Source organism: Semicossyphus pulcher, unplaced genomic scaffold (assembly GCF_022749685.1).
Source record: "Semicossyphus pulcher isolate SPU_LCO1_2020_fin unplaced genomic scaffold, fSemPul1.0.p SCAF_16, whole genome shotgun sequence".
In the NCBI taxonomy this organism is placed as follows: domain Eukaryota; kingdom Metazoa; phylum Chordata; class Actinopteri; order Labriformes; family Labridae; genus Semicossyphus; species Semicossyphus pulcher.
In genome coordinates, this window is record NW_027211670.1 from 19,988,144 (window position 1) to 20,012,221 (window position 24,078).

The following is a 24,078-nucleotide window of genomic DNA, read 5'->3' on the forward strand; positions in this document are numbered from 1 at the left end:
TTGTCGTTTGTCATTGTTCTTTTCGATGGTTTTGAAGCAGTTATGGCACAGTTTCTGGAACGTACACTATTCAGTATCTATCAAATACATTCAGAAAGGAAGTAACATAAAAAGATGATGGCAGCGGTGGGATTCGAACCCACGCCCCCGAAGAGACTGGAGCCTTAATCCAGCGCCTTAGACCGCTCGGCCACGCTACCTTATACAAGCAAGCGACAGGCCTCATCTTGATATCTAATAGCCAAATTTGGTCTGTTAAGGTCTACTGAACAGTTAATTTGCTTTGACATGGGTGGCAGAACTATTGAAATTTAACATTTTATACTATACTTAAATATATATACACTTATATATACATATATATATTTTTATAGGCATCTTGAAACAATAGAAAAATACAAATAAAAGTCACTTGAAGAACAGTAAATGTTCCTATCATTCAAAGACACCTGGAAAAACAATAGAAACCTAACCCGCTCAGTAACGCACTTTAAGAATAGAGCTGGATGTAAAAAGAAAAACTACAGAGAAGTGTTTTTTTCCCATAAAAAGCAATTCAAACTTTATTTCACAATTTTATACTGTTTAACACATTCTTCCAACATAGACATGTAAGCGCTTGAATCAAAGTAAGTAAACATTTCTCTTTGTTTTGAATCTTTAGCTCGTCTCTTTCATGCATTCATCAAGCCAAAAGCTAAACAGAGACAGGGAAAGAAGGAAAAGAGGAGGCAGGATGAGCAGCTTCACAAACAGGAAAAGAAAAACAGAAACCTGGTTGTTAAGATCGATCAAGGCTAAACGCACACATGCTGAGCACCATTGGTAAAACAGTCTGTAATAAAAAATATGTAAACTAGCCTGGCTCTCAGTCAGACAATTTAACTCCTGTGGCCTTTTTGTGATAGAAATGTGAATCCCTGAATTACTCCTCCATTAGCGCCCAGGCTTCTTCAGCTTTCATGTAGTACTGGTTAGCCAATCGACCCTTCATGGCCGCCATGGCAGCTTCTGCCGCTTCTGTAAACAAATCACCTGAAGGGAGAGAAGGTTAGGATTAGACTGGAGATATTCACATATTTTATAATGGTAAATAATTCCCATGAAAAAAACAAAACCAACAATGAATTCATCCTACTAACAAGTGTTCTCTGCTCAATTGAGCTCCATTTTCCTACAACAATTACTGATTTGATTCTTTGGAACGGCTCTGCGAACGACTGGAACAGAGTCGTAGGTGTCTTTTTATAGTTGTGCCCAAATTTCCCTGCCTGCCTACCACGGGCAGGTTTTTTCAACTACTACTTCGCTATACTAGGTCACATGCAGCGGAATCATGTCGCCACAACAAAGTGTCGACAGTGAGCAACATTATAACCCTTCGCCAAGTTTGAAGCTTTTTTGTTGGCATCTCTGTAGTCACACAGAGTTGTACTATTAATTATTGGCAAATAAATTACGTTGATAATTGTTCCTACCTTATTCTGTTGTTTCATTTGAAATTTTAATATGCGGGAGAATATCGAGTCTTATCACGCTCTGCCTCATAGTGTTGTGACGTTCACGAACGATGAGCCGGTCTTTTTAACGGCGCTCGGAAAGAAACGGAGCCATAAGATCCGGCTCCCTTCAAAGAGCCGTAATTCCCAACACTATTTGCATGGAAAGTGGCTTACTTTGCCCTGGATGTTTGCATGTACCTTATTTAAATACATGAAAAGCACCAGAGCACAGAGATGCTGTTGGCCTGGCAGTGCAGTTAAGGGTGCATTTCACCTTTTGTAGGTGAGAATTACACTGTGGCTTTTTGTCTCATTTCTGCAGGTTTAGTACCTGCAAAAATTGTGGCTTTAGTATTTTCAAAACAAATGTCTCCTAGCCAATAAATTGCTTAAAACCCCTTTTTCCAGCAAAGCTTTAGAGTTGTGCAGAGGCTATAACATGGTTCAGAAGAGTGTTAACCATGCTGTGGAGAAAATAATGAGCGTTTAAGACAAAACTGAGCATATGGCTGAAGAGCAGTGGTACATTTTACGCTGCAGGGAAGGTTTGAGACATTTCTGTGTTTGATACTCAAAGGACAGACTTCAGTAGAGATCTGTGTAAAAGCCATACTCGAACCTGCTCTCTGTGGGTCTGCAGTGAGGTTGTGGCCTCCTTCTTGGTACATCTCCGCCGCTCTGGCCAGCAGCAGGTATCGCGGCTCGTCCTGCGTCCCATCGAACTCTCCCCCCTCGTCGTAGTCCGTCATGTTCAACACCCTGTCGTACCAGTGGATCGCTTCTCCCCAGTCCTGCTTTCTGGATTATAAACATGAAAAACAAAGAAGCACAGACCCTTCAGCATCCTACACAGCACAATCCAGCAGGGGGCACTATAACCATGACTGTGATAACAGAATCCATCTTTCGACCCCTTTCACTCACCGGTCAGCTGACAGATTGATCCCGTTGTCAAAGGCTCTGGCCACAGTGATCATAGCGAATCTGTCACCCGCCTCAGCAGCCAGCAGCAGATACTTAAAACCTTTCATCCTGTTTCCTGCGTTATCCTGACAAAAACACAAAGATGTTGGAACACAAGTTTGCATTCTGTAGAAAAAATAAATACATAAATAAAATGCATGTCACCTCCAGCTCCATGTCAGGCAGGATGTGATGCGGCAGCTGCAGACAGCACTGCCCCAAAGCTACGATGGCCTCCAGCTCTCCGCACAGAGCAGCTCTCTCCAGGTGGAGCATGGCCGAGTCCTGATCCCACTGCTCGTCCTTCTCACAGAAACGACCCGCTTCGTGGTAACGCACCATCGCAAGGTGGACCTGAGCAGGAGGAAGGAGATCCACGATGTATTCAAGAAGTGCTACTTATCTTAAAACCCAGCATCCTGCAGCAACAGGTGAATCAGCCATAAGATACGTTGGCCTCTTAGCAGTAAGAGGAGTGATTGCAGATCTTCTTCTCTTAAAGCACGGGCACACCTTATGATTGTTGATTCTATATATGTTTTTAGAGGTTGCATAAGTTCGCTCGAGGATCACCAGTGTGATGTTTTACCTTCCCGAGGATCGACACACCGATCTTCTTCTGCAGCAGAGATTCGAGTCGCTCCACCTCCGTGGCCACACAAGAAGGACGGTGGACGTGAGCGCGAGACGAGTGGTAGAAGCTCCACTTCTCCTCCGTCAGCTGAGTGAAAAAAAAGGGCTAACGTTTGCATCAGTTTCTCACAGCAATTATGAGAAAATACATTTATATGATGGAGGTAAATCAGGTGCAAGCTGAAAAGTTTCAGGGGTGTACTCGTCCAAATTAGCCTGCTTTTAATTGAACTCATTGTGAGCTGCGAGCTGGAGGAGTACATCCCTGTTAGGCTGCAGTGAATGCAAAATCATGTAAAGCATGAAAACAGGAGCACACACACAAAGTTATGATGGAGAGAATCATTAGACAAATGGTAGAGCTCCAAGAAAGAGAGGTAGATGGTGTTTCAGTTCCAAATCTCATCTGTAATTTGGGGTATTTTGCAGTTTTAAGTCACTAAACCGGCAATAAAGGAAGAATAGAAACAGCAGCAGCTTGCGCAAATGCTCAAATCTCGACATAAGACTCATGCTTTATAAAGCTCTACAGCAATAAGACTGCACAGGACTGCTCAGGGAAAGGCGTCCATGCAAATAATCACCCATTCACCCTCCGGATTGTATGAATTTACAGCTGCAGAGGCTCTGGGAGGAGCTACCATCTTCCTCTAGTGAATGAACACAAACAGCAGGAGGAGCTGGATTAGAAGAAGGTGAGGAACAGCTTCAATGTTAATCAAAAAGGGGGAAAAACAAAGAGTGAAAATCAGAAGGAGGGTTATGAGATGATGATTGAGGATGACGTTTGCACACTGTTTTCTCTCTGTTTGTTTACCCGTTTGACACTGTCCTCATCCGACTCAGAATAATGTCTGTGGGAGCGATGGTGGGCCTACGTGATGATACAACATGCATTATAAAAACTACTGTCACAAACAGTCAAACTTCATGTGGAGGAGAGGAAATGTTAACACACTAACTACTACTACTGAGAGGATAAACGGAGAGAGTGAGCTACAGGCAGGAACAAGTCTAACATGTCAACACATAATTCAAATTAGCTACATGTCTCAAATATGTTCAATATGTTCTGAGGGTAGATGTCAGACATACAAAAAGGCATCACTTGGTATTGTTTATCAGTGGGATATGTGTGTGTCTCTTTTTTGACACATTCTTGACATTTCTGGCTAAAACGTAATCATCACAAAGTCAAATAGAAACGTGTACCCCGTCCACGTGGTCGTTTGGGTCGCCTTCGCTCCTCCTCTCACTCGGGTAGCCGCTGTCTCCGCCACTATCAGGTTCCTACAGGCAGAAATCAAATATTTAAACAAATCATTGTCTAGAATATAGAGTGTGTCTGAAGTCTTGGAGTCGGGACAGCACAGCTCAAAGTCGACAAGGTGTGACGACAATCAGCCCCAGGTCTCAGCAGCAGTTGTGTATATGTCAAATTTAGCCGTGTTATAACATCAATTATTAAGTGATGCTCAAATTATGCATTACAAAAATAAAAGCGGTCGCACCAAAGAGGTAAGTTGCAACATTACTCAAAGTCCATGGTTCTCAAGTGGTGGGTCGGGGCCCAAAAGTGGGTCGCAGAGCTGTTTTCTGTTTGCGTGAAAAAACAAAACGAAAAAAATCTATGCTGTGCTTTTATTTTGAAGGGAGCAGGTTTCCTTTGACATGCGGGCAGGAGAAGTGTAGTTTAGTCACACAGAGCCTGACAGTAGTTGCATTTATTTTGCACTTTTTGTACTTTATTTCCATTGAAAAAATGCTGCTAATTGAATGAATTGTAGAGGGAATATTGTCCTCACACTGCTACCTGCTGGTCATTTTGGGTGTCTTAATAAAAATTATACTTTTGTGTTTCATGAAGCTGACATACCGTGATGTTTTCTTACGTCTCGGGTCCAAACTGTACCATTTTTATTAAAGAAATTTGACTGGGTGAGACATTTCAGAAATTTGGGTGGTGATTTGTCATGAAGGAGGTGGCGGTGGGTCCTGAGGCGAGACCAGCTGAGAACCACTGCTCTAACTTAGTATGGTGTGCAATGCTCTCAAGTGGCTCTATAGAATAAATACAGTCAATGAGTGTCCCAATGAGGTTTTTGACCCTTTAACGTCTGTATGATTTACTTCTCCTATCATAAACATAAAGCTCTTGGGACCTCAGATTTACTGACATGTTTCTGTGTTTTTGGCGTCACATTCACTGACTTGTTGCTCACCTTGTGTTCACCTGTGTTGTTATTGTTCATTCTGTCATGTTCGTACATCCCAGTAAAAGATAAGCCTGTAAATTATAGAGATAACACATTAACAATATCTACACACTGCTTAACCGCAGGATATACTTTACACACGATTATGCAATAGTGTCTTCATGCCTGTTCCAAAAGGAGACCTTCCCATCAATCCCGGTGCACCCAGCGGGGAGCAGGGCAGGATGAGAGGCGAGCAGGGAACGGAGTCCACGTCGCTCATGTTCTCGTCCGCAGACGACGTCTCGGACATGCGGGACAACAGCGGAGGAGCTCGGTTGCCGACTGATAAGGTGCGAACGCGAGGCGAACCGCAGGGCTCCTCACAGCCTCTTAGAACTGTCTGAGCCGACTTCTGAAAAAAAAACAGAGGAATCTCTCGAGGAAATGGAAACAATATACAGTATTAAGCATCCTCGTCATGTTAATCCTACAATAGCTCCTCTCTTCAGCTGCATAACCATAATTCTCATACAGGAAACAGGATCCCAAAGCGGAGCACAACACGCATCTAAAAAAACATGACATGCAATAAATCTTTTCCCCAAGTTTTATTTATTTGTTTTTTTTTCATGAACTTTCACTGGTATTTTTATCCCGACTGGCTGAGGATTTCTACGGCAACATATGAGGGCCATTGTAGATCTTTTTAAAATAACGTAGCAGGGAGAGGGGGGTGATGTTCTGAGTTAAATCATGTCGTTCCTTGGTGAAAAATATAAGAGTTTCTTCTTGTAAATTTGTGACTTAACTTTTCTTACATTTGTACGACTTTGTAATCACAGACAATAATCATGTCTTTTCTTATAATTTGGGATTTTACCCCTTAAATCTCAGTTTTTTTAGTCACCATTCCCAAAGCTCAGGGTTATTTTTTTTGTACCTACAGTCGTCCTAATAATCTGTCACACATGTCTGCCCCCCGTCTGAAACTTTATCTATTACTATTCAAATGTTTTGATTACCAGCAGTTTGTTGGTGCAGTCCAGCTGGGACTTCTCCGCGGGTGAAATGTCAAACGGCGTCAGGCCCATACTCTTGCAGATCTTGTTACACAGGTGGGAGTGGAAGAAGAGAGCCATGCCTCGCACACCTGGAACACAGGTGTGATGAAGATGTTTCTTGCATAATATCGAACTATATTTCACACGTATGTGTCCTGCTGGGAAGGGGAATATGTACCTAGATTTCCATCTCCAAAGTCAGTGCCCTTCTCTGTGTGGATCTGCGGGTCGGTGTAGAGATCTCCGACTCCCTGGATGTCGACCACGATCAGCTGGTGACCCGATCGCTCGAAACTGAAGTGACTGAACGCCTGATGGATACACAAGGATGAAGATTACTGAAGCGATGAGAAGCTGAATGAGTTTCAGTACCGACAAAGGTGGATGTCACTAACCTGTGGAGTGAGTCGGATGTTGTCGTCCCTCACAAAGCCGGAGTTGGAGTTGTACTTGATGTACTTTCCCTCGATGTAATGCTCCAGGTGGAAGAGAGGTTTACCTGGTCTGTCTGTCATCTCCACTACACACATCTGCATGATGTCCACCTGACATAACAAAGAGATAAAGAGCAGTCAAATATGAGCAGTTCATGCCCGTCAGTGCTCAAATGAAGGGCATCTAGAATATACCTCTGAGCACACCAGTGGGCTGTAAATACTTTTGTTGTACCTGTTTGGGAGGTCGGTGGCGGTTGTACTCCTCTCCCCAGAGTTTGGCCTCCATCTGCAGCCTGACGTCCTCAAAGTAAACACTTCTGTCCACCGTCTCCATGTAACGCTTGGCCACATAATTCGACGCCGACTTCCAGTTGCTGCTGTGGGAGAAATTGGACAACTTCTTCCTGGAGGGAAAGGAAACAATATATTTAGAAATATTAAATCAGCAAAACTTTATTAAATATTATAATTATAACCAAAGCTTATTTTTCTTGGCTTTTGCCTTTATTTAGAGGAGAGCTGAACAGAGACAGGAAAGGAGCAGAGAGTGGGAGATGACATGCGCCAAACGATGGAAGCTGATCCCTAAACCAGCACCCCAAAGCCGTTTTTAACCCTAGTATAACTGCTCCAACCCTCATATGTACAAACCCAACAGGAACATCAATCACTCTTTAGATGTATAGTTTTTTTATTTTGATTTTCGGCTTCAGTTTGGGCTCGTAGGGGGATTTATTTTGGTGCTCTGGCTTCTGTCAGAGTGTGTGATACTGCGAACAGCAGACAGCTGGGATGCCTCTCTGCTAAATTTCCCACATAACTGAGGATTAAACATTAACAATAAGTCTATTATCTCCTTTTCTCTTTCACTCTGTAAGTCTGCAAACACAGCAGAGCAGCCATAACATCATGTATTTAATTTGGGGAATTCAGTGAGGTTAAAAATAAGCCTTAGTGCCATCATGGACGACCTTTTAGAGCTGAGATATTCTCAGTACCATCTTTGGCTCTGTTCAGTTTGACAGCAGCATCCTCTCAAGACCAGACAAGCAATGTGAGGAATTTGGTCCTGTCCAGTCTATGGAGACAAACCCTTCTGTTTTGTTTACTCTGAGACCACAAAGGCCTCAGCTACTAGGACATGGGGGCAATATCCGCTGGATGACAACTGACGAATGTAGAGAAATACTGTATTTCTACTTACGTTCTGAAGCACTCCCGCATGGCTCCTTTTCCAAAAGGCTGTGAGAAACCAGGAAGAGGAAATCAATTAGATAAGAGATTAGAAACTACAAAACAAGATATACTAAATATGGGCAAAACAGTCATTTTCTAGAGAGCTGTAATACCTGGGCACCCATCTTGATGTGGATCTGGTCTTGAGCCCACTCCCCGGTGATGGCATTGTACCTATAAATTAAATAAAGACAAAATCAACGGCCATATTGCTGATGCTAAAAGATCCTTTAAATCACATTAACAGCTTTTAGCCTAGCTAGCTCAGTGCCTCTGTCGGTCAGTTGGTCCACCATTTTGGTCCAAATTGAAATACCTCTAGAAGTATTGAATGGACATACATTCATGTTCCTGCTGGATTAATTGTGGTAACATCAAGCAGAACCTTCTCGCTCTCATATTTCTGAATAAACAGCTACAAAAAAGCTGCATTAACTGTGAATTAGCAAACGTTAGCATGCTAACATGCTAAACTGAGCTACTAAATATGGCAACATTACATATCACATGCTACAATCAGCATGTTAGCATCGTCATTTTGAGCCTACTAGCATGCCGATGTTAGCATTTAGCTAAAAGCCTAAATAGCTACATCTTCACAGAGCTGCTGGCATGGCTGTAGGCATTGTTTCTGTACTTTTCAAATGACAGCAGACCCCAGATACATATTATTTCTAATAATAACAGTATAGAGTTTTTTTCTGTTTAAATTTTTGGTTTAACAACAACAATCTAATTTGGTTAAATTAGCCTTTTAACCAAACATTAGCTTGTTTTAGCTTCATGAACATGAGATGTAGCTGCTGTTCTTTTTTTCCCCCTTTAGCTCTAAGTTTTGGACAGTTGGTGACACAATATAAATAATTTAAGGACAGTAATTATTTTCAATCTTTTCTGACCTTTTTTGGACAAAAAAAACCCACACTATAAATATTTTTCAGCTGATTCTACTGTAACTCGTACAAAGCAGAGCGGCTGTGAGACTTTCCATCTGTGGGTCACTTTTACGTCACAGAGGAGACCCTGTGACCCTGCTCTGTGGGGAGAAAAGGGCGCTTGTCTTCACTTTCCACCTGTTACATTACAAATCACTCCCACTGGACTCTCTACAACACTGAGCTGTCTGCCAACAATCTTTTGTCATGTGGTGAATTAAACTCTGGTCCAGCTTCTAAAAGAGTTCCAGGCTCGAGCGTTTGCCAAGTTACTCTTTGCCCTCTGTGAGGGAGTCGGCAGTCAGTGGCATGTTTTCAGTCTTATCGTGGAGGCACATAAAGCATGTCGCTTCCTCTCAACGGAAAAACAACAAGGAGAGAACATTTAAACAGAACAGTGTGTGCACTCTTTTTTAAGAGAGGTCATTTTATTTGAGCTTATTTCCTTTTAGACTTTTTGGATTTGGTCGTCGGGGAAGAACTCAAACAGTCAATACGGTGATACAAATGTGCTGTTTGTGTACACAGTGTATGTCTGGGTCAGTGTGTCTGTTTGGCTTGGCAGGGCATGTGTGTCCCGAGTTAATAAATACTGCATGAACTAAAGGTGCGGCTGCACAGATCAAACCTGAATGTCTCCACACAAGAAACTCAGTATTTGGCTTTTCTTCTCCGCTTAAAAACAGTGCTCTCTCTCTCTCTCTCAGGTTTCAGCCAACATAACGTTTACAGCCCGGGAACACAGTGTACCATGACTGTCATTCCGTCAAGTTCATACTACAGAGGGGCTTAAGAGAGGGAAGGAGGAGTGAGGTTACATGGGGGTAAAATTAGCACATGAACAGAGAACATGAGGGTAAATCCGAGCTACTGACAATCCCTCTTTCCTCCATAGACCCAGACCTGTATGTTATGTAACAGACCTAACACACACACACACACACACAAAAGCAAAGGAGTTCACTTTCTTCCTGCTTTCTCACTCCCGCCCATTCAATTGTGTCCCACTCTTAATATAACGCTGGCCACGTCTGAGAACTCTGTAAGTGGTGGTTATATAGCTGCGATGTTGGCTGTGATATCTAGGTCAACATTCAAGTGTCCCGCCTACACAACAAGTTAAAAAAAGAAGAACTGGACGGGCCAAAAGGCGTCAGCGCTTAATATGCCCAGCCAAGGGGCAGCTATGTTTGTCAACATTTAAGATTAGCACCACTTACCGAGATATGAGCCAGCGGTGAAACATGCTGACACTTGCGGCACAGTTCAAGACTGATGAGATATCAAGGAAGGGATTTCTCACTGTTGACTTATACCCCTTACCACGAAATTTAGCATGTTGATGCAGGTTTTTCAGACCCTTAAAGACCTGCTGATAAATGCCGATTGTCTCTTGCGGTGTTGCGGTGGTTAGACTTTATTGTATCTATCACTTGTTTGCTCTATTTGTCAAATTTGGCGCTGACAAATTTGGAACGATGTTCGAGCACTGCTTGGACGGAGACGGGTGGCAGCATCGTGCCGGAAAGGGGGCGGAGATTAGCGTGTCAACCTGGGTTTTGTGTTCCCATCAGTGCCGATCAGAGCCGAGGCGATAATTACCCGGGTCTACTGCAGAGTCATTTGACCCGGGTCTGAATGCCGATTGTAACCTTTCGCAGTGAGCAAAAAAGCACAGGTTTTTGACCAGTGGGAAAGTGGCTTTAGACTAAAATATGGTGGATATTTATAATTTTATAGTTTATATAGATGGCTGTATATCTTTTCATATTAACCCGATTCTGTAGTTCCTGCTAGCTTTTAGCTGAGTGTTTAAGCTAGCCGTTTCCTTTGATTTTATCTCTGACTCACTGCGCTCAATAGCAATTCTTTTGGCTCGCAACTATTTTTCAAGAAAAAAAAAATCATTCTGACAAACCCACTTTTAACTTTTACCGGCAAAATTAGCAACAAGCGGGTGAGCATGGAGGCGTAGCAGCTAAGAAGCTATATGCTATATATAGCAGTTGTTTGCAAACAAGTTTTAAAGCTTGATGAAACCTGTTTCAAAAGCTGGTTTCACCTGAGCTTTTCCTGCCAAGACAATGACATGAAAAGGTTTATTACTACTCTTGATTAACAGCCGCACTGAGTTACTCCTACCTGTAACGAATGCATGGTTCAGTCTTGATGTCCTCCAGGTGAAACTGAGCCCAGGGGTCGGGCATGGCTTTGGCCTTCTCGATGGCATGTTTCCATGCGTCCTGACGCCATGAACAGAAAAAAAACATATTAGCTGAGAGTGTTTGGTATTGTGCAAAAAGAATGGAAAGGTCAAGTCTCAAGAAAGGTGACCTAGAACACAAGAAGAGGGGAAGCCACTGAATGCTGAGCCTATTTTGCTCTTCCTGCACCACACTCTGTGTCACCGTCCCCCTCTAAGTACCTGTAATTGTCCTCACTAATTGAACAAATTATATTTCACAGTTTCTGCATGAGCAGCCTCCCTTTATACTCTTTGTATTTGCTTAATCAGCCGAGCCTATGCCTTCAATGCAGCTCATGTAACAGCAAGACCGGGACACACCAGTGTAAACTAGAGCCTGTGCTAATGATGACACTTGTTTAGTTTGTACCTGAAAGTGAGCAGATGAGGAGGGAAGGAAGGTTAGGGAGGGGAAAACAGAAATAAACAAACAAAGTCAGAAAGCACAAAATTATTTAAATGACATGGAAATCTAATTAATTAATGAAGTGATCATTAAATAATAGAGCTTTTTATATGAGGCAGTCTCATACTAACAGTGTTGATGTAAGTGGGGGTCAATCAAGGTCCAAAATAACTTAAAGGCACAGTCTGGAATGTCTGCAGCTGGGGATCTCTCAATCAAAACAAAAACAAAAGACATAGATGATGTCGTGAAGTAGCATAGGATGGGAGTTGTTGTTTTTATTGTTAAACAGCCACAACTGCTCATGAACATTTATCTGATGTAACGCCGGCAGAAATCATGTTCATGGACGAGTTAATGGATTTTTTTACGTTACCTTAAGTCATGCAAATCCTTAAATGTAACTCAAATAACAGCCACATGTTAGCTAGCTAGTTAGTGGCGTTTCATTTGTTGTTTCTGTTCCATGGAAGACTGGTTCACATATGTCTGATCATTTTTAAACATTCTATTGTGAAAATGTTTCATATTATGCCCTTAAAAAATTGTCCTCCAATTCAAAACGAATGTGATTGCCATGTGATGTTCAACGGCCATTTACAGTTGTGGCCTTTTCCAAAAATAACTTTCTTGGTAGTAACCATGAATCACACGTCTCTGGTAATCCAAACCAGCTCCAGTAACCCCAACCCTACACATCGTCCCCCTCGTACACAACTTCTCACTGTCGAGGAGGCAAATGTAGACGTGTTTCTATTTAGAGTGAAGGATTTACATGAGGAGAAATATGACGCGTCTAGTGATGTGACGACACACCGTACGACAGACCTCGTTCGCCTGCAGAAGTGAGTGACTTCTCCATGCCGACAGAAATGTAACAGCCTGGTCACAAGAGTTGAGGAACTAATGTTGAACCCTGTAGTGGTACTAAAATGCAAAGCCATGCTCTTTTAGGATGTTTCTGAATTGTTTAGAACATTTTAGAGCAGCAGCACATCACCAAGAATTTTCACATTTATTCCAAAAATTCTTTTAAAGCAGCTTTGGAAAAAAAACAATTTGTTTTTGGTATTTGTAAGGATTAATTATATTAAGTGCAGGAATACAGACTGAAAGAAGGGAGGATGCATTGATTAGGTCACTGTGGGAAATGAAACATACATCACGAAACAGTTAAGGAAAAGGAAAGTAAATTACAGAGTAAAGCGAGGAAAAGGGAGGCGACTATGGTCAATGATGGAGGGGAAAAGGGAGGTATAATTTAGACTTTAACATACCCGTGCGCTCTGGGACAAAACCTTGTACGACCGAGGTTCTGCCACTGTTTCTGTTTCATTCTATGTGGAAAAGGTGAAGAAAATGGACGGCTTCTTGTCAATACACAGCATTAAAAACATCTGACATTCACAAACCAATCCTGAAATATTTCTGAAACATTGTTGCCTTGGTACTTGGTACTAAAAACACCACACAAAACAGGCCATTCATCCCAGCTGCTGGCTGGTGCCGCGGCTCTGATAAAGGGGAGCTTTGCACTGAATTAAGCCTTTAATGTTGCTGTGAGAGCAGAGAGAGACGTGTTTACATGCAACGTAAGCACACGAGGTGAAAACCACACTCTGGTACTTCCTGTTCTGTAGAGAGAGTGCAGCCAAGAGACGGCTGACCAGGTTTCTACGTCATACACTGTATATATCAAATAGCCAAATACTGGTGCATGTGTGCAAGCGTAGTTCATCTCTCCTTTTAAGGCAAAGAGCTGTTCTCACAGAAAATAGCAGAACTGAATGAGTTCACGATTATTCCTGAACACAACATACAAATAAAAAGTGTTGTGATCATGACTAAACAATACTCCTTCAATTGTTTCAACATTTGTTTCCTTTACTGTACATCTGTCTCTGATAAGATTATGCACTTCATGTTTCCGGCTCACCTTGAACACAAAGTTGGTCTTAGGAAGAGAGTTGGACAGCTGCCGGGTGTAAACCAGATTCTTCAGGTAGTGACAGATTTCTTTGGCGGAGTCGTCCAGGATGGGGCAGATGATGTGGTCATCATCATCATCATCATCACTGGCGTTGGCGTCACTGAGGGAGGAAGCCCGCTGATGGGGGGCACTGCGTTGGACAGGGGGTCTCTTGGCACTGCCATCATCCTCCTCCATGCTGAACATCAGGTCATCCTCCATGTTGACTGCTGTTTTGTGAGAGGAGAGTGAGTGGAAAGTACAGCCACATAAAGACAGTTTGGAGTCACGTTACTGTTGTACGTGTTCAAAACAATCTGCATCATGGCCGCGCATCTTTGCATATCTGCCACATGTGAGAGAGTCAATCTGTATAATCTCAAAGGGCTAAGGGCTATGCCAGGAAATCTTCGTCACATGCATGGAATTAAAGTAAAGTAAAGTAAAGCACACTTACATAAAGTGGATTAAAGCAATAAACAGTGAGCTTCAGTAGACAAAAGCAATCCAGCTAATTAAAACTATGTTTTCTGTAAGCACCAATCAGTTCTATATAATTTGAGTTTGCAGATGGTACAATAACAGCTGGGTGGAGAGGGACGCAGACCCCAGCGCGATACACAAGTTCCTTCACTTCTGCTTCCCTGTGCAACGTGCTATCATAGAAATCCTGCAGCAGCAACAATGGCTGTACTATATTATGTTACAGCATGTTGCAAAAGTATGTCCCCTAAAAGCATATCAAAAAGTCTAGTTTAATTGTAGTTAGATGCGAGTTTTAAATTAAAAAAACAACCTTATAACCGAAGGAACAGACACTCCTGTAATAGCTTTATCTTGATAGACTCCTCTTTCTTCTTCCGTCTTTCAGTCAGACGTTAAACAGACCGTCAGGGTTGCAGCTTCGGTTAATATCTCCTCCCAAACCGGACTGGGTCGGTCCTGGTTCTCCAATGTATCCTGAAGGTCCGGGGACGTGCCTGGCAGCGAGCTGAGCTGTAGCTCTTGATACCGTCCACCACGGTGACGTTGGCCCTCTGCACGTACAACACTGTTCTCTGACAGCCGCGCCCCCACAATCTGCTGCCTTCAGTGTTGTCGGAAATATAAGTGCAAAATACTGGGTCTATGAAGGAATGTAAAAATAGTTAAATGGATATATCTAAATAGTGACGTCATATTTCACGAAATTAAACCGTCTTTCGCCATTCAAAATATTTACAATGCAATTTAAGTAAAATTAGTCCGTGTTATTGCAAAGTAGAAACGCGGGACATTTGCAGTTCCGATTACGGAAGGGCACCTTAAAGTAGCACTGGATGAATTACAAGCTAGCCCCACTGTACAGTCGGTTTTGTACACAAGTATCATGTGCCTTTAGACATCCGAGTAGTTAACCTCGTGTGGGAAAACTCGAAGAGCTTCAGATAGCACAAGAGTTAGGAATTTCTGACTGCACATATAAATTAGGGCTAGTGCGACAGGTGACATGTCACACAACATATTGCAAACACGACGTTAAGCTAGCTTTAATTTATTTACAGTGTATCTACAAAATGTAAATTCTTTGTGAATGCTAGCTAACGGATCTAACGGCAACTAACTGCTAAGTAAGTAACCGTTATTTTAATGTTCCAACCGTTGCCATTAAGCTAACGTCCTGCTAACCAATACATTTGGGATAACACTGGGGTGGGCTGGGGTAAATAAACTAATATTAGTAACATCTGTTTACTGTATATCTAGAAGCAAAATCCGATACATGCATTGACTTCCATAATTCTCAGTTACCAGGATGTCACATTCTGCAACGTAACGTGAGATAATTTAAAGTACAATGTAGATCATAAACAGTCCGCAAATGTATTACAATTGTTGTATTTTATTTTACGTGATCCTTTTGGTCTTCGCGGCGTGGTAGCGTGGCCGAGTGGTCTAAGGCGCTGGATTTAGGCTCCAGTCATTTCGATGGCGTGGGTTCGAATCCCACCGCTGCCAGAACGTTTTCGTTTTACATAAATTACATCTAACACAGGCGATATGTCAACTATATCGAGCATACATACAGGAAATGGTCAGTAAGTAACAGAAATAAATACATTCTTGTCTTAGTTTCTGCCTGAGATCACTTCATAGCAGTGATTGATACAGCAGTGCCATCTTGTGACAGTAGGATTATTGCAATTTAGAACCTATGCGACATGTTTTCATGATCGTTTCAGCAGAAATTAAAGATGAACACCGCTCTCAATATATGGGGAAAAAAACTAAAATAAAACAAAACTTTTATTTTGTCAAATGAAATATTGAGTACTGTAACGCTTATAGTATCATGTCTTTGAGATGTATATATATATATATTAATGTCAACCATGAACTAAAGCATCACTGTTTCATGTCTGGATGGGAACCTTTGTAGTATGTCCTGTCTTTTGTGTCTCTGTAACAAGAAATATAAAATAAACCCTACAAAATACTTTAAAATCAAGAAACTCAGAAAGAAACAGTATTTCAATACATTTATTATAATTTTCATAAGAATTACAAAGGCTGAATTGAGTTTGATTTGTTATATAAAGACAGAGACTTTCCTCAAAAACACGAGGTGCACAGAGCGGAAAATCACAAGGCGCTCTGTAACACAAAAGCAGCTGCTAAAACGCGTTCTGTCTGATTGGGCACTTAGCCTGTTTTAGAATCTCCTGGTCATAGCAAAAAAAATCTTTCGGAAAAAATAAATACTTTTATTTTACAATTAATTTTACTGCACAATTAAAGTAATTAAATAATAAAAATAACGGCTACTGCCATCGGCGCATGCCACCTTATTTGCCGATGGGCCGATGTCTGTCAACCGATATCGGTAGATTCAGCCGATGCATCGGTGCATCCCCAGTCACCATGTTTCATAATTAGTCTGTAGATTGTTCTTTGATTAATCTTTGTAATTAGATAACAAACCTTAAGTTACCAGGATTTACTGGGCCCTGAGTTTCTCCTCCAAGTACTGAGAGGCAACAAATTGCATTTTCTTGATGGCCATCTGTGTGTCTTCAGGGGAAATCCCAAGATGCCACACAGCCCGAACTGAATTTCCAAAATGAGGGTACATGAGAACGGCTGTCCCCTGACCCAGTGCGGCCTCCTCTCCCTCGCCAACCTGACCCATGCGGGCACAGAACTCAGAGGGGCTTAAACTGGGCTCCTGGAGACGGAAACGGAGGATGTTTGTCTCCACAGCAGCCATGTCTACTGCGAAGAGGGGAGGGTCGCAGTCGAGCAGAGCTGGAAGGGATGATAAAACAGGAAGTTAAAGGCAGGACTTTGATGTCAGCTAGTTAATAGTTTTAATTTCATAAACAAAAATATGAGTTTCTCACCTTGAGCAAAGGTTTTTGCATTGCGGTGATCCTCCTCCAGTCTATCTACCATCTCTAGTAAAGACAGTTTTCCAGCTGCTGCTAATATACCAGCCTGCCGTAGCCCCCCACCAAGGGCTTTACGGCACCGGCGTGCATGGAATATGAAGTCCTGGGGTCCAGCCAGCATGGTCCCAACAGGAGCACCCAAACCCTGTCACACAACGTGATGAGAAATCCACTTTGGAGAAGTTTTGTTTCTGCTTCTGCTAAAATGTTGAATTGAACAAAACATGGATTTGAAGTTCTTTTCCATTCTGTGTCTTTGTGTTTTGCAGCCCCACCTTGGAGAGGCACACACTGACGGTGTTTGTGTGCTGCAGTATGGTGGATGGAGGCACCCCCTGAGCCACAACAGCATTCATCACCCTGGCTCCATCCATGTGAACTGACAGGCCGTATCTATCCGCTAAAGCTCGGACCTTAGAGATGAAAACAAAGCATCAGAAGATGATAAAACCTGTGAGAGCTACTGGAAGGAAGGTATCGCAGTTGCTTTTTTTTCCCATCAGCATGAGTTGTAAAAGAAAAAACACATCTACACACATCCTGCAGGAAGGTCAGAGGCAGCACACGTCCTCCCTGTATGTTGTGTGTGTTCTCCACACAAACGAGGCGTGAGCGGGGGTAGTGGGGGTCGGGGTAACCATGGCGGATCTTTGATTCCAGCTGATCCAAGTCAAATGTTCCATCAGGGAGGGTGGTCACAGTGGTGGCGTGGACACCAGCCAGCTGTGTCAACACAAAAATACACATTGAATGCACCGCAGATGAAGGCTAGGCCACTGCGAGTGCTTACTGCCCTGCTCCACTCACCTGTGCGCTTCCTCCCTGCTCATATATGTGCAAATGGGACAGATCGCCCACAATCATCTCGTCTCCCCGCTCTCTGCAGTGCACCATCACTGATTGATGAAATGCATTCACATTTACGACCATTCTGACCTCGTAAAAATTGATTCAGACTCTGTTTATGAATGCACAGCTCACCTGCGATGAGATTACTCATGGTTCCAGTGGGGACAAACAGCGCGGCCTCCATCCCAAACATTTCTGCTGCAATTTTCTGTAACTCTGGAGAAATTAAAACAAATACTGACAAATTTACAAAGCATTTCACCGTAACAATTTATATTAAGGTACATACTGTATGTTCATCATTAACTTCTTTATTAGCATGCATATGAGTAGCATATGAGCTCTTTAATTTTGCAAGAGACTGCAAAAAAATAGTTTAGTGCTGTAATGTCAGATATTACAAGGACTGATTAATTCAAATGCAGATCCAAATGTTTACATTAAAACAATATTTAATACACTGCATTAAAGGGAAGCTTTAAAACAGATTTTATGGTGTTTCCTTATTAATACTTTGACAGTACTCATTGCTTAGTATACCTATATATCGTAATTTTTTGAGTCATAAGATCTATATCGTGATGTAGCGCCAGAGTCTTGCTAATGCACATCCCTAATAACTACAATGATCCTTTAACTTTAGCCTCACTACGGTCTAACGTTTCGGGCTAACCGTTAACTGTGGGGTCTTCTCCCATCACGTCATCTCCGACCACGGCCTCCGCCATGGCCTGACGCATCGCCGGCCCGGGCATTGTCACCGTGTCGCTACGCAGGTCCACCACCCGAACGTGGGCCGCTCCGCCCGGGTCCGAGTACCCGGGCTTACCGGAGTTATAATAACCTCGCGCGGAGCTTCGTCCCAGCACCGCAGCTGCTGCCTCTCGTGCTCTAAACCGTTTACTTGAAGCGGCGACACCATGATTCAAAAATTTAAGCAAAATCCTGCAGGATAGTGTTTTCGAAGACATGATGCTCAACTTACTAACGAGCTCATGTGTCTCGTTTGTTTTGAACTTTGTATCGTTCGCTTGTTATCGATAATCATTGACTGCAAGGGAAGGTAATGGATTACCTATCTGCTCACACACATGCACAGAACAGTCTGGACCTCAAGGTGGTGCCATTTGCCAAACAAAGCTAATTATGACGGTCTACATATAACTTCTGTTATTATATACTCCATCAAAACTATAAGTCATTTAAAAACGGAAATCTAATTGGTAAATAATCTTTTCTGATTTGTTCATGTACAGATTACATATAAATAACACTCCGGTTTATTGTAGTTCTTTACATGCAGTCTCAAATGTGTGTCCATACTGTGTTTAAGAAAAGATAGTAAATTGTAAGGCTGCAGTTTCACGTGGTGGATTTAAACTGGACTGAATGACATTTAAAAAGTACCAGAATTAAATCAACTTTTTCATGGAAACAGTAAAAATTGATCCTAAAAATTTACACTTGTCAGATTACTATACTTAATGTAAAAAATGTTGCCTGTCTAATAGGGCTGCAATTTATGATCATTTCTATTACCAGTAAAAGTGTCTGTTATTTTTTTAATGTATCAATTATCACATAAAATATTGGAAAAACAATTTTAAAAAATCAGACATGATGTCTTCAAATGACTTTTGTCCTAACAAACAATAAAACAGAAAATCTGAGACCGTTAAAAACCTGGAAACACCAAATACATTTTTGATTAGTTGATCATGAAAAGTAATTTCAGATTAATTTTCTATCTACTCATTGTTGCAGCTGTAGTGTCTATTACCTGTGTATTCAGGTTACTGATTTAAAGGTGTAGTGCATTGTTTCTCTAATGCAGGAATAAGATATCTGTGATCGTTTTTAAATGTTAGTGTAAAAAGTATCAGGCATTACCATGGCCTGCATTAAGGGAGGCATGTTGTGTGTAAATGTGCATCTGTGCGTGTCTGTCAGCTCTTATGCCAGCACTGCGTACAATGTGTGTTTTATGTTGTGGTGCTCTGAAATAACTGTCACACCCTGAGATTCTTCGGGGGTCACACACCAGTTTTGGCTTGACCTTTTGTCCCTGTGCCGAGCTGTAGAGCTAACTCCACCTAGCTGTCACCAATCATCCATTTATCTTACTGCTGCAGAAAGGAGGTGAAAGCCTGCCTGCAACCCCTCCCCCCATTAGACATACGTATATACACACAGATGATGGAGCTGTGGGCTCAGGCCCAAAATTAACTGGTTATATCCAGCCATACCCTCTATTTTTACCAGCCATAAAGCCCCAGCTCCCTCATGCCTCTGGGTCTAAGTCAATATTTGGAGGTGATGGCTTGTGGGAATTTATCTACCACAGAGTGAGATTAGGCTACAAGAAAGGTTCACTCATTACAAAACAACCCCCTCCTCCTCCTGGCAGTTTTTTTCTTTCTGACCCACAAATGGTACAACTGCATTCACCAATCACGGGCACCATCTCCCCCCCTCCCTCCCCTCACACACATTTCCCACTCGTGTGCACGCTCATGCTGTCTTGTCTGATTTTAATCACCCGATAAAAGTACCCGTGTGTGTTATCAGGACCGCACCGTGCTGTAGTTAAAGTTGATATTGCCAGTAACAGAGGCAGGTTTTATGAGCCATAACAAGTCATCATTAAAAGTCATTAGCAAACATCAGCATCGTAAAAAGGCCACAGTCGGTCTCGAGAGTCCCACAAGAGCCGCGAACGGAGGGAGATAAAGATGCATCTGTGAGCGAGACAGAGCCGCGATGGATAAGTGTGATAAGACGGAGAAAGTGGGAGACGTCCTGAGCAGGAGTTTTTCCGGGATCCCTGTTGGCACTGTAACCTCACACTCTGTCTGTGTGTGTGCGTGTGTGTGTGTGTGTGCTTTTTTGTCTTTGCTTGTGTGTTTTGTTTCTCTCAAATGCCTCCCAGCATTCCTTGCCTGTGCTGCGGAGGGGTGAGTGTTGTTTTGGAGAAAATATTGAATTAGAGAAAAAGAGGCAGAGAGGGAGAAATGAAGGAGAGGGAGAAATATTGACTCCTTCTGGGAAGGAGCGAGGCGGCAACGCCTTTCCAATAACCATAAACCCACTGGGCTGAAAATAGACGGGCCGAATGAATAAACGAATGTGTTCATCCCACATGAGCTCTTCTCTTTCACAGACGGAGGTGACCCCCCCCCCCTCTTTCTCTCTCTCTCTCCTCTTTCACTGAGGCCATCACTTCTTCGCTATGACGGGAGATATTAACCGTAACAAAACAGGTGTTTATGGGAAGCCTTCCCCTGTTTGTCATACACACACAGTTTCTGTTCTGTGTAAAGGTGTCGACATCAGTGCCTCCGAAACAAGAGTAACATCTGTTTCACATCTCACACTACCCCCCCCTTTCCTTCATATATGAGCCATGTGGTCGTGCTTTACTTCACACAGATACTTTTGCTCATAAGACGCAGGGGTGTAAATTCTTTCTGGATCAGAGATTAGTCCTCTGTGCCCGTTTTTCAGCTCTTTAAAGGAGTTCATCAAATTTTAAAGTAACCTGTCTCTAGTTGTATCAAACCATGCAGATACACAATAATGTTTCCTCCACTCTTCTGAAAAGGTTGCACATCACATATTTGCATAAAGTAACCTCTCAGGCTGTAATATAAAGCCCTTGCAGAAGCGGCAAAAACTGCAGTTCCTCAAGTGGCCACTTGAGGCCGGCTCCACAAGCGAGTCGATCCCCATTTTGCCCAAAGACGTGCAACTTTCCAGCAGAATTAAGCATGTAAAACACAACATTTTGGTCTCTATAGCTCAATTCCCCATTCATGATTACTGCACAGGTTGTGATTTGAGTGACATGTAGTTGCCGCAAGCTCTCTGCTAGGTTTCACCTTTGCTAATTCCTGTTGAAATCTCAGGTATGTTTGTAGTGTAAGTGCCTTTGGGAGATTTTTTTAAACCCGAATATTGCACGTATAGGTTGCTGTCAGTTTGTTATACTAACAGGCCGTCCAATAATGTGTTCCATTTTTTTGGTGAGTGAAAATCTAGCTTTGCAATAAAATTATGTTAGCACTATTTAGCAGGTATTGTTGTCCCACGCTAAGCATACCTGGCTTTTCAGCTCCTTTAGTCTCATGTTATTGTTGGCGGTCCATGAGAGTCAGGATGGGTGTTAGAAGACAGCGACAGTAGTGATGAATACAAAAGGTTATTTAAGTTACCCGGGTTTGTTCCGTTCACTATCACACCCATGAAGTGTGCAAGTGAGCTGTAATTCTGCTGGGTTCCACGAGCTCTGTACGCTTTTTTAGTCTAAACAACTCCAATTAGCAACCACCACAAATAGATTCTCGTTCCGTGGCAAACACTGTTGTTTATTTCTGTGAAGGTTCTCAGTCATTCAGGTCATGGTAATTCAAATCTAATCTCAAAAGGCAACTGGGCTTGGTTGAAGTTCTTGAAGACATTTCACCTCTCATCCGAAAGGCTTCTTCAGTTCTAAACTGACTGGTGGACGGAGCTAGAAATATAAGCCTCTAGAGCGGGTTGCACAGACTGGTCTTTACTAAGCCTGGTCCTAACTGCTAAGTCGGTCTTTGTTAAGACCAGTCTTTAGAATGGACTTTACGACAGTTGCACCAACCACACTTAAGCCTGATCTTAACTCGCTGGTCTTAGCGATGCGCGTTCATGTGAATGCTCACGTCAGTGTCCGTTGCTTTACACTGTTAACTCTGTCCAATATTTTGCTTATTTGTTGGTAATCATAATTTTCTGCAAAGCAGTCAAATATAGAGACAAACACAAGAAACAATCGACATGGAAGGAGATAACAGATGCTATAAATAACTGTTCAGACTTGGGCCGCCTCCGCTCAGAGGGTGATGTCTGCAAAAAGTGGAAAGACCTGCTCAGCAAGGCAAAAAAGCTTGCTGACGACCTATTTCGACTTTATGCCTGCTATTAACTAGGCGTAAGATTTACACCCAATCTTAGTGAGAAGAGGGCTTAATCCTAGATAGTGCAACCGGCTTAACTATTAGGTCGGACTTAGAATGCCAAGTTACGACCAACATAGCTTAAGACCAGTGTAAGCCCTGTTGGTGCAACCGGCCCCTGTAGGTCTCTCGCTCCGTCCACCAGTGAGTTAGAACTGAAGAAGCCTTTCGGATGAGAGGTGAAACGTCTTCAAGAACTTCAACCAAGCCCAGTTGCCTTTTGGATTAAGCTTAGAACTGTTGTTAATTATACTATTAGCAAGCTAATGAATTAGCCTTGAGCATGGACTGTATAGCTTCAATAACTTAGCATCTGCCAACCCCTGGCTGCTCTCCAGCTCCACCCTCTCGTCCAAATATGGTCACTCCATGCTCCAGAAAAACAAAATGGGAACGGCAATAATATTTAACAAGGGGCTTCAAAACAGCACTCCACAAACAAACTGGGGATGTCACGATGGTTGCATTTTTTTTATACAGAGTATAAATCAGCCTTTAGCCTGTGCAGTGATGATTAGGCAATAAGGCCAACCTAGCAGGCAGCGCTCAGGTCACGGCAAAGTCCAAACATATCAATGGATATAACCAATCCTTGCCTGATAAGAAACCATAACCATTCAATTTTTTATTGATTGTTTTTTTTTTATTTATATAACATTCATTCATTATTGATTGACCGTAAGTCTTTTATTTCCTTGTATCTGCCTCCTTCAGTCGTGTATTCGTACCATCCTCCACGTTGTTTTTGCACCTAAAAAAAATCTGATGACAAACCCTAAACCAAAGTTATGCAGACCGGGCGTCCACATACTTTTGTTCATTAAGTTTAGTTTGTTTTGACAATGTGTCCATCTATTTGTCTGTCTCTTCGACATTCTGTGTAAGCAAATGGATTTTGTTTGTGATCTTCTGAGCATTGAAAACTGAGCTGTAAAGAACTTCACTCGTTTCCACAGAACTCTTTTTAAACAGTTTTCGTTGGAACCGCTTTAACCCAAATAAATACTCCCATTGAAAAAGCCTGCAGATTGTATCAACCAGAAAATTGCCTCTGAAACGACACAAAGGGATTTAAAATGCTTTGATTGCAAAAAACAAAATTTAATTCACTTCCAGATGCTGGAACCTCGGCACATAAATGATAAATACTTTTGTTTATGTAATTTAGAAACTGTCCTGTTAAAGCACTGTGGTGACAATAGTTGTTGTGTATGAGGCGAGTTAACCA

The 24,078-nt window shown here is 42.3% G+C and overlaps 2 protein-coding genes and 2 non-coding genes across 6 annotated transcripts; 1 reads left to right on the forward strand and 3 right to left on the reverse strand.

The window, feature by feature from the left end:
- Positions 1-118: 118 nt before the first annotated feature.
- Positions 119-200, reverse strand: trnal-aag (transfer RNA leucine (anticodon AAG)). The gene has a single exon. It is a non-coding gene; the product is annotated as a tRNA-Leu (tRNA).
- A 347-nt stretch (positions 201-547) lies between these two features.
- Positions 548-14,607, reverse strand: eef2k (eukaryotic elongation factor 2 kinase). 3 transcript variants are annotated; one of them, XM_069665079.1, is made up of 19 exons: positions 14,382-14,607; positions 13,553-13,812; positions 12,894-12,953; positions 11,108-11,208; positions 8,144-8,204; positions 7,999-8,036; positions 7,027-7,198; positions 6,753-6,902; positions 6,536-6,668; positions 6,319-6,446; positions 5,480-5,708; positions 5,321-5,385; positions 4,311-4,388; positions 3,683-3,748; positions 3,055-3,186; positions 2,631-2,819; positions 2,427-2,551; positions 2,122-2,300; positions 548-1,035 (listed from the first exon to the last, which is right to left on the reverse strand). In XM_069665079.1, exons 2-19 carry the CDS (start codon positions 13,805-13,807, stop codon positions 926-928), a joined length of 2,271 nt encoding a protein of 756 aa, XP_069521180.1. In that variant the 5' UTR covers positions 13,808-13,812; positions 14,382-14,607; the 3' UTR covers positions 548-925. The 3 variants fall into 3 exon arrangements, with proteins under 3 accessions (XP_069521180.1, XP_069521179.1, XP_069521181.1); XM_069665078.1 differs by having other exon boundaries at positions 13,553-13,815; XM_069665080.1 differs by lacking the exon at positions 3,683-3,748 and adding an exon at positions 3,916-3,972 and having other exon boundaries at positions 13,553-13,815.
- An 894-nt stretch (positions 14,608-15,501) lies between these two features.
- On the forward strand, positions 15,502-15,583 carry trnal-uag (transfer RNA leucine (anticodon UAG)). Its single transcript has one exon. It is a non-coding gene; the product is annotated as a tRNA-Leu (tRNA).
- A 557-nt stretch (positions 15,584-16,140) lies between these two features.
- On the reverse strand, positions 16,141-18,833 carry tha1 (threonine aldolase 1). Its single transcript, XM_069663908.1, has 7 exons — positions 18,536-18,833; positions 17,995-18,078; positions 17,821-17,909; positions 17,551-17,736; positions 17,289-17,426; positions 16,966-17,158; positions 16,141-16,870 (listed from the first exon to the last, which is right to left on the reverse strand). Exons 1-7 carry the CDS (start codon positions 18,831-18,833, stop codon positions 16,563-16,565), a joined length of 1,296 nt encoding a protein of 431 aa, XP_069520009.1. The 3' UTR covers positions 16,141-16,562.
- Between the last annotated feature and the right edge of the window lie 5,245 nt (positions 18,834-24,078).

Coding starts and splice junctions, on each gene's coding strand:
- eef2k (XM_069665079.1), bottom strand. CDS start 13,807: ATGGAGGATGACCTGATGTTCAGCATGGAGGAGGATGATGGCAGTGCC. Junction 6,903..7,026: donor GCCACCGACCTCCCAAACAG/GTACAACAAAAG, acceptor TTGTTATGTCAG/GTGGACATCATGCAGATGTG. Junction 1,036..2,121: donor TGCAGACCCACAGAGAGCAG/GTTCGAGTATGG, acceptor CTCTCCCTTCAG/GTGATTTGTTTACAGAAGCG.
- tha1 (XM_069663908.1), bottom strand. CDS start 18,833: ATGTCTTCGAAAACACTATCCTGCAGGATTTTGCTTAAATTTTTGAAT. Junction 17,910..17,994: donor CATGAGTAATCTCATCGCAG/GTGAGCTGTGCA, acceptor TTCATCAATCAG/TGATGGTGCACTGCAGAGAG. Junction 17,159..17,288: donor TCAGTGTGTGCCTCTCCAAG/GTGGGGCTGCAA, acceptor GTTGTGTGACAG/GGTTTGGGTGCTCCTGTTGG.